Source organism: Gekko japonicus, unplaced genomic scaffold (assembly GCF_001447785.1).
Source record: "Gekko japonicus isolate JY-2015 unplaced genomic scaffold, Gekko_japonicus_V1.1 scaffold2070, whole genome shotgun sequence".
Classification (NCBI taxonomy): domain Eukaryota; kingdom Metazoa; phylum Chordata; class Lepidosauria; order Squamata; family Gekkonidae; genus Gekko; species Gekko japonicus.
The window spans coordinates 59488-69020 of NW_015162013.1; the positions used below are offsets into that span (position 1 = coordinate 59488).

The window sequence follows — 9533 nt, forward strand, 5'->3', positions numbered from 1 at the left end:
GGGGGGGGGTTAGGGAGGGTGCAGTTTTGCCTGGGATCCTGTGTCGGCTTCAGGGTAGCGTCTCTGGGGGGAGAGAGAACGGGATGCCCGGCAGCCTCGACGGAGCGGAGGCTGTGCCAAGGCGCCAGACCCCTGCCCGGCGGAGAGGAGAGGCGACCTGGCTTTGCAGGGTGCCGCCGCCGCTCTGGTTTGGGGTGGGACCCTGCCAAAACCTCGCCAAAGAGGTTAAGCTGGTGTTGCAGGGGCGGGGGGTGGGGGATAGAAGGCGGCAGCTTTGGTGGGAAGGGTGGGTGGGTGCATGCGCTTCGTCCCTTCGGGGGGCCGGCCAGTGTTCCCTCTAAGCGGAGTGAGTGTGAGCTAGCTCACAGTTTTTTAGCCTCCGGCTCACACGTTTTTTGCCTTCGCTCAGGAAGGAGGGCTCCAGAGCAAACCAACTGATGCAGTAGCCAAATTGTTTGCTCACCACTTTAACGCCGGTAGCTCACAAAGTAGAATTTTTGCTCACAAGAATCCTCAGCTTAGAGGGAACATTGGGGCCAGCCAATGCTCCCTCTAAGCTGCGGAGTCCCGTGAGCAGAAATTCTACTTTGTGAGCTCCTGGTGTTAAAGTGGTGAGTGAGCGATCTGGCCGCTGCATACATTAGGTTGCTCTGGAGCCCTCCTTCCTGAGCTGAGACAAAGATGTGTGAGCCGGAGGCTAAAGAATTGTGAGCTGGCTCACACTAACTCAGCTTAGAGGGAACACTAAATCAGTAAATCAGCCTAGAGTCTGATTTACACACACACACACACACACACCCGAAAAGTTAATTTCTTATTGTTCCATTTGATTCCTCCTTTTGGCAAAGGGGCTCTTGGTTCGCCTCCGTGACAGGTCAGGAGACGCATGACGCTGGTTTGTACTGAATCAGACCGTCAATCCATCGCAGGCAGTATTGCCTGCTCAGACTGGCAGCAGCTCGCCAGGGGCTCAGGCAGAGGTCTCTCCCCTCACCTACTGACTGGTCCTTTTAATTGGAGAGGCCGGGGATTGAAACTGGGACCTTCCGCATGCCAAGTAGAGGCTTTGCCCCTGGCTTTGTAGCTGAGGCGGAACTAGGATTTGAACCCAGGTCTCTCTGGAGGCCACGGTGGCTCAGAGGTTAAGACGCTGATCTGCAGACTGGAAGGTCTGTAGTTTGGCAGTTCCAGACCCGAGTGCCGGGTGACAGAGTGAGCTCCCGTCTCTGGCCCCAGTTCCTGCCAACCTAGCAGTCTGAAAGCAAGAAACTGCTAGTGGAAAAATAGGTACCGCTTTGGTGGGAAGGGAGCAGCGTTCCGTGTGTCTCGGCGTTTAGTCGTGCCGGCCACATGACCACAGAAACAGCTTTGGACAGTGCTGGCTCTTCGGCTTGGAAACAGAGATGAGCACCGCCCCCTGGAGTCGGATTCGACTAGCTCTCGAGCAAGGGAAACCTTTACCTTTACTCTGCAGTACAAATACGGCACTATCCCCACTGAAAGACTGGGGGGAGGGGCTTTGATGCTTCTAGTGGAATTCAGCCGGGGGGATCAGGACCTCTGGCCTGGGTGACACATGAACATCAGCATTGCCACATTACTGAGCATGCCCATGTTTCAACGCCCACAAAGACGATACACACACTGCAAAGTGCAAACGTGTCATGCTGACTGAGTATCTAAGTAGGGTTTTTCCTGAATGTCCAAAGAGCTTCCTGTAATTTATATCACAACAGCCCTGTAAAGTAGGTTTTATTAACCTTCTATTCCAGACAGGGGGCTGATGCTGAGAGAACGGTGGCTTTCCTATGAGTCCACGGGTGAGGGGACGTTTGAACTTCCTGGCCCATCATGTCTTTTAGCCACGACACCACCACACTGCTTTTCGTGGCTTACCTTGTGAGGCAGCCACTTGCCTGGCCCACGACTCCCACGACACATGTGTGCCTAACCTAGCAGTTCGAAAGCAAGAAATTGCAAGTAGATAAATAGGGACCACTTCGGTGGGAAGGTAACAGCGTTCCGTGCGCCTTGGTGTTTAGTCATGCCGGCCACGTGACCACGGAAACGTCTTCGGACAGCGCTGGCTCTTCAGCTTTGAAACGGAGATGAGCACCGCAACCCTAGAGTCGGATTCGACTGGCTTTCGAGCAAGGGAACCTTTTCCTTTAAAATCATCTAAAAACATTCCAACATATAAGTTGCTATAAACATTAAATAATACTAATAGAAGACCTATTAGAAGACCACAGAGAGAGTCCCTCCTGATTGTCCCACCAATCAAAGAAGTAGTCGTCTGGTGAGCGCAGGAAACAGGGCCTTTTTGGTGGCAGCCCCGCGATTATGGAACGAACTCCCCAGGGAGGTGTGCCTGGCCCCCTCACTTTCCATCTTCAGGAGGCAGCTAAAGACCGTTTTATTTAGGGCTGGATTCGACTGAGTTTTTACTCATTGGCGGTCCTAGTCGAGATTTTAAATTGTGGTCTGTTATGTGTTTCTTATCGTTGTTGTTTTTTTGGCATCGCAAGCCGCTTTGAATTCCACAATGTAGGAAGGTGGCTAATACATGTTTTAAGTAAATAAAAATAAATATTCCCTAAGCAAGAGGCTTGTTTTACTGGATCAAAGGTCAATTTGGCGGAAGTTGTAGCTGATGTAGGGCAACCCTATAGCACAGGGGTGTCAAACTCATTTGTTATGAGGGCCGGATCTGACATAAATTAGACCTTGTCGGGCCGGGCCATGTGGGTCATAAAATGTAATGCCAGGTAGTGGAGATATAAACTTTATAAAGGACAAAAACACAAAGGGTTTATTTTTACTTAAAATAAAAACATGCTTAAAACATTAGCACTCTCTGCAATATTTTTGTTCATTTAACAGTGTCTTGATAACTGACCCTGCTCTGAATTATTGCATCAAAATGTCTGTGCTGTTGCAATCTTGAGTATCTGTAAGCCACAAACCTATGACGACGCAGCAGTAGCAGAACTGGAAGAACCAGCAGAAGACAGCCAGTTCCACTGTGGGCCTGATCTGGCCCCCGGGCCACATGTTTGACACCCCTGCTGTAGTGTTTTCAAGGCAAGAGGTGTTCAGAGGAGGTTTGCCATTGCCTGCCTCTGCAAAGGGACCCCAGACTTCCCCCATGGTCTCCCATCCAAGTACTGACCAAGGCTGGTTAGTTTAGTTTAGTTTAGGTTAGGTTAGGTTATTATTACGGTCTTAAGACCAGCATACAATATAAACATTTAGCCAGGCTTTTCTTCTCCAACAATGAATTGCTGGGCACCTCTGAGAAGCGTGGAAGCAGGACAAAACAGTGATGGCATCTCCTGCTTCATCGCCTGTCATTGGCTCCTAGTATCTGGCATTCACAGGTATACTACGCCTAGACACAGAAGCTCCATTTAGCTGTCCTGGCTAATAGCAACTGATAAGTCTCTCCTCCCTTTTACACAGGGGGATTCTGGGTCTGCTTTGCTTACTGTCCTTTTGGGAATAACGTGAGATTCGTCAGAGAGTGGGCCAGTGTGGTACGGTGGTTAGACAAGGATCTGCGAGACCCAGGTTGGAATCCCCGTTCTGCTATGAGTGCTCGCTGGGTGAACATGGGCTAGTGACACACTCTTGGCCTAATCTACCTTACAGGGTTGTTGTGAGGATAAAATGAAGGAGAGGAGAATGATGTAAGTCATTTGTGTTCCTCATTGGGGGAAAAGGCAGGATGTAAAGTTGAAAGCAGCAGTAAAAGAAGAAGAAGAGATTGGATTCATACCCATACAAACTCCTTTCCCTTCCCCTCCCCACAACAGACACCCTGTGAGGTGGGTGGGGCTGAGAGAGCTCTCCCAAGAACTGCTTGTGAGAGAACAGCTCTGAGAGAACTTGTGACTGTTTCAAGGTCACACCAGCAGCTGCATGTGGAGAAGTGGAGAATCAAACCCCGTTCTCCCAGATTAGAGTCCATGATCTTAACCACTACACCAAACTGGCTCTCTACACCAAACTACCAGACTAAACATGATGGAGCCACAGCTGGCCCTCAGTTTGCAAGACCCGAGCAAAGCTGTTAACGAGAGGACGTTTGGGAGGACATTAATTGATAAGGCCTCCATAAGTCAAAAGCAACTTGACGGCTCTTCAAACACACTCTTAAAATCAAAATAAAAAATTAATAGAGGGTGTCTCGCCCAAACCCACAATTAGTACAGGAGCAAAGCAGAACTCGAATGCAGATCACCCTGGTAGAAATTTCTTCCTGGTAGGTGCGTCCTTGTCCAACTCGTAACGAAATACTCCCAAACCAGTGTTCCCTCTGAGCTGAGTGAGTGTGAGCTAGCTCACAGGTTTTTAGCCTCTGGCGCACACATTCTTGTCCTGGCTCAGGGGTGGAGGGCTCCAGAACAAACTAACTGATGCAGCAGCCCAATCGCTCGCAACTAAGCAGAATTCTTGCTCACAAGACTCCACAGCTTAGAGGGAGCATAGCTCCCAACCCACTGAACCCTCGAGCCCGTGTCTTTCCATACAACCAGTGTTCCCTCTAAGTTGAGTGAGTGTGAGCTAGCTCACAGTTTTTTAGCCTTTGGCTCACACATTTTTGTCTTAGCTCAGGAAGGATGGCTCCAGAGCAAACTAATTTATGCAGTAGCCAATCGCTTGCTCACAACTTTAATGCCTGTAGCTCACTAAGCAGAATTCTTGCTCACAAGACTCCACAGCTTAGAGGGAGCATAGCTCCCAACCCACTGAACCCTCGAGCCCATGCCTTTCAATACAACCCCACCCTGAAGGAACACACAGAGAAAGAGCCGGGTTCCGCCCCACCATACCTCTTTTCCTCTCCCCCCAAGGCCTATCCCAACTCCCCCCCCCCTCCCCAGTCCCAATTAGGGGCAGACTGCGGCGGCAACGCAGAAGGAATGCAAAACAGACATTTTGGAGAGAGCCTCACATTCCAGACCCATTAGCTAGAGCTCAGTCTGACGCGGACCGTTGGCAACCTGGGCACAGGCTGGAGGGGAGAAAACAGAGGAGGAGAGCGAAGAGCAGGCCGCGTGGATGTGGACGAGACACGCAGGCTGTGGAACCGGAGGGGGAATGGAAGGGAGGGGAGAGAAGGAAGTTCAGCCCGGTTCCTGGAGTCTCTGCTGAGGCTGCACTTTCGAAGCCCTCTTGCGTGCCAGGCAGGCTCAGCATCCATCCTGCCCGCCTTGGGAGGCCCGTTTCCTCCTCCTGTGTTTGATTCCACGGGGAAGGGCAGGAAGGGTGGAGGGCGACTTCCTCAGCCGTGGCCTGACTCCTTTTTCCCCGGTCGCTTCTCTTGTTAGATCCTCCGAAGGCGCACACACAGATATGCCGGCCTGGGAAGTTCGCAGGAGTCTGAGTCATTAAAGGCCCCCGGATGTTAGAAATGGAAATCATTATGATTTAAATTATAGGGTCAATCCAGTCGGGACTGCTGGGTGGGGAGGGGGGGTCAGCCCGGGGCAGCCACAAATCGAGGAGAATTGCCAAGGCACTGTGTAATTTCCCGCTAGAACCACCGAGAGGGGCTTCTTTTGTGATTTCATTTTTATTTATTCACGGTGGGAATTTTTTTTCTGCAACGGGGGCCGAGGAGACTGGAGGACAAACGTGAGATTTCATAAGAACATAAGAGACGCCAATGTCGGATCAGGCCAAAGGCCCATCCAGTCCAACACTCTGTATCACACAGTGGCCAGAAATACCAGGGGCCATCAGGAGGTCCACCAGTAGGGTCAGGACATTAGAAACCCTCTCACTGTTGACCCCCTCAAGCACCAAGAAGACAGAGCATCCCTTGCCCCAGAGTCCCTATCTATGCCTTGTGGCTAATAGCCACTGATGGACCTTTGATCCAGATGCCTATCTAATTCCCTTTTGAAGCCGTCCATGCTTGTAGCCGCCGCCACCTCCTGTGGCAGTGAATTCCAAGTGTTAATCACTCTTTGGGTGAAGAAGGACTTCCTTTTATCCATTCTAACCCGACCGCTCAGCAATTTCATTGAGTGCCCACGAGTTCTTGTCTTGTGAGAAAGGGAGAAAAGGACTTCTTTCTCTACCTGCTCTATCCCATGCATAATCTTATAGACCTCGATCATGTCACCCCTCAGCCGTCGTTTCTCCAAGCTAAAGAGCCCTCATAGGGAAAGTGTTCCAACCCTTTTATCATTCGAGTTGCCTTTTTCTGCACTTTTCCCAAAGCTATAATCTCCTTTTTAAGGTGTGTGGTGACCAGAACTGCACACAGTATTCCAAATGAGGTCACACTATCTATTTATATAGGGGCATTATGATACTGGCTGATCTGTTTTGGAAAACGATTTCTGGTGGGAAAGGCAGACCTGGAAGGAGAAGGGCTGAACTGGGGAAGGGGCCGTGGCTCAGTGGCTGAGCATCTGCCTGGCATGCAGAAGGTTCCCCAGTTCGATCACCGGCATCTCCAGTTCACTTTCCCCGCTAACGGATGCCTTTTCCCTCTCCGGCCCCTGTAGAAATGGAGCACGCCGTCTACTTCTGCCTCTTTTTCCTTATGCTGACCGAAGAATCCGTCCAGATCGAGGACAACAAGATCCCCAGCTTGTGTGCGGGGCAGCCTGGAATACCGGGGAACCCCGGCATCCACGGCAGTCAAGGGCTGCCTGGCAGAGACGGACGTGATGGCCGGGATGGAGGAGTGGGGACGCCGGGTGAGAAAGGCGAGGTTGGACAGCCAGGTAAGAGGATACCTACTTTGGTGGGTATCCTGAACGGGCCCGTAGCTAACGCTGGGCTCGCGGGGCCCAGCCCCCTAGCGTTTCTTCCAGGCCTCCTCCCTCCCAGCCTGGCTCCAAATTGAATTATTGGAATTAACTTTTGATTTAATAAGCTGTACCCCCCCAGGCCCCCAGTCATAGGGTTGCCAAGTCTACTTGCCTTGGCGGCGGGGGAGCCTTGCCGGGCTCCGGGAGCTCTGGCGATGTGCGTGCGCAAAGCATGCACGCGCCACCAACACGTCACAGGAAGTGACGCGCTACGTTGCTCATGTTGGGGGCGTGGCCCCGATCGTCTGAGGGGTTTTCCCTCCGACCATCGGGGCCACGGCCCCAACGTGAGCGACGTGGTTGCGTCACCCCTGGTGACGCAACCACGCTGCGCTTCGGGGGGCGGTGTTCCCCCCGGGGCCCGATTCCGCGGCGGCGGAAATCAGGCCTCCAAAGCGGGGGTTTACCCACCACCCGCCCCCACTTGGCAGCCCTACGCTGTCATCATCTGGGCTGTGCAAGCAAAGGCCTAGCAGGCCCAGGGAGCCTGACTAGCAGTGGGAGGAGGCCAGGCCTACAACTCCCAGAAGCCCCTGAGAGGTTTATTTTATAGGAGGTCAAACAAACAAGGTGCAGGAATAATAACATTAAGTGGGTGAAAAGAAAAGAAATCAAATGCCTTAACACGTCTGAATATACTGTCCCTAGCTCACTATCTCAAGTGGCCTTAGACTACTCACCCTTCCCTCAGGATGAGGGTTTCTTCCCCACAGCAGCCTCCCTTCTGGCCCTTTTCCCTGGGAAGAAGAACAGCTTCTCCTCTTGCACCAGTTCTTTTTTCCCCCAGCCCTCTTCTTCCCTATTGGCCAAAATCGGCACCAAAACTTCTCAAGGCCTTCTGGGGTTTGTAGGCCCAGCCTCCCCTACTGCTAGCCAGTCTCCCTGGCGCTACTAGGCTTCCGGTGGCACAGCCCAAATCACGACAAGATGTCTCAGTTTTCTGCAGCCTTGAGTTATCGTGTGTCTCTTCTGTTACTTCACTGTGGACTGTTTTGGCTAATTGTGGGGGTGGGGAGTTCTGATCTATGCAAAATCCACCCTTTTGTGTTACCCAGCTGATTTCACTGGAGCTCCAGGAGTTGGTGGTGGGGATATGGGACCTACTTCAGCTGCTCTTTTCCTGCGTCTTCCCAAGGTCCGTCGGGCCCCCGAGGAGACAGAGGCAGCCCTGGCATAAACGGGCTGCCGGGCGAGAAGGGGACTCCGGGGGAGTGCGCGGTGGCGCCCCGCTCGGCCTTCAGCGCCAAGCGCTCCGAGACCCGCAGCCCACCTCTGGCCGACCAGCCGATCGTCTTCGACATCGTCCTGATCAACGAGCAAGGGCATTACGACGGGAACACGGGCAAGTTCCTCTGCGAGATCCCAGGCCTGTACTACTTTGCCGTCCACGCCACCGTCTACCGCATGAGCCTCCAGTTCGACATCATGAAGAACGGGAAGTCGGTGGCCTCCTTCTTCCAGTTCTACGGCAACTGGCCCAAACCCACCTCGCTGTCCGGCGGCACCCTCGTACGGCTGGAGCCCGAGGACGAGGTCTGGGTGCAGGTGGGGGTGGGGGACTACACGGGCTTCTACGCCAGCGTCAAGACGGACAGCACCTTCACGGGGTTCCTGGTCTACTCCTACTGGCCGAACTCTGCCGTCTTTGCCTGACCGACAGTGCCCTCCTCTCCACCGGTTAGTGGAGAACTCCCGGGGTCCTGTTCCAAAGTCTGCCACTGACATTATCCATGGGGGATAATACATGTGTCTTCTTAACCCAAGGGGTGTGACGCCCCCTGTAGTTAATGCCCTTATAAAGGTCTTAGGTTCTTTTCATTGTGACCAGTACGAGACATCCTCAAGCAGGGAGGAGATAGCCATGTGACAGAGAAACGAGTAACATTTGTGTGTTTTGCTGTAGCACACAAAGCGTATTCTTTGATGGTGTATAGCCCCCCCTCCCAGCCAAGCTGACATGCGCTGGGCCATATCCCTGCCTCCTCTGCTTCCCAGTAGACAAATGAGCTCCGGGCAGAGTCTCTAGCTGTGGAGTCAGGCTAACTTCCCTCACAGGGTTGTTGTAAGGAGAGATAAGAGCGGGATGGCATTTTGCACGCTGATAAAGTGCCATAAAAGTAATTCTAAGTAATAGTAGTGTTAGTAACAGGCTTGTTCGTAGGTTGTCCTCTTCATTTGGACACCACCAACGCAGAAGTCTCCGTCCACCTGTACTGGCCGTCAGTTCCAACAGATATTACAGGCAGTGTTCCCTCTAAGCTGAGTTAGTGTGAGCCAGCTCACAGTTTTTTAGCCTCCAGCTCACAGATTTTTGTCTTAGCTCAGGGAGGAGGGCTCCAGAGCAAACTAATGTATGCAGTAGCCAAATTGCTCGCTCACAACTTTTAATGCCAATAGCTCACAAGGTAGAATTTTTGCTCACAAGACTCCACAGCTTAGAGGGAACATTGATTACAGGTAGTCACAGGGGGGTCTCATTCTAACAGTCTTCTTACCCTGCGAAGAAGGGGCAGTTGCCAAGCTTCTTCCGCCCTCTTATTTAAATAAAAGAGAAACTGGAATGGAAATCGCTGCCCCAGTTTATGTTTCTATCTTGTGTTCATTCGAGAGAAAGATCAAGGTTCGTGTTGCAAAGGTGTTCAGGCAGTGCCTCTCTCCTAGCCAAGAACCAGGGGGAAAATGAACAAAAGTTGCTTGAAACAC

At 52.1% G+C, this 9533-nt stretch overlaps 1 protein-coding gene across 1 annotated transcript; it reads left to right on the top strand.

Annotated features, from left to right (window-relative positions):
• The first annotated feature begins 6523 nt into the window (after positions 1-6523).
• C1QTNF5 (C1q and tumor necrosis factor related protein 5) lies at positions 6524-9124 on the top strand. Its single transcript, XM_015405487.1, has 2 exons — positions 6524-6743; positions 7966-9124. The coding sequence occupies exons 1-2, from the start codon at positions 6524-6526 to the stop codon at positions 8481-8483; spliced, it is 738 nt and encodes a 245-aa protein (XP_015260973.1). The 3' UTR covers positions 8484-9124.
• Positions 9125-9533: the final 409 nt, after the last annotated feature.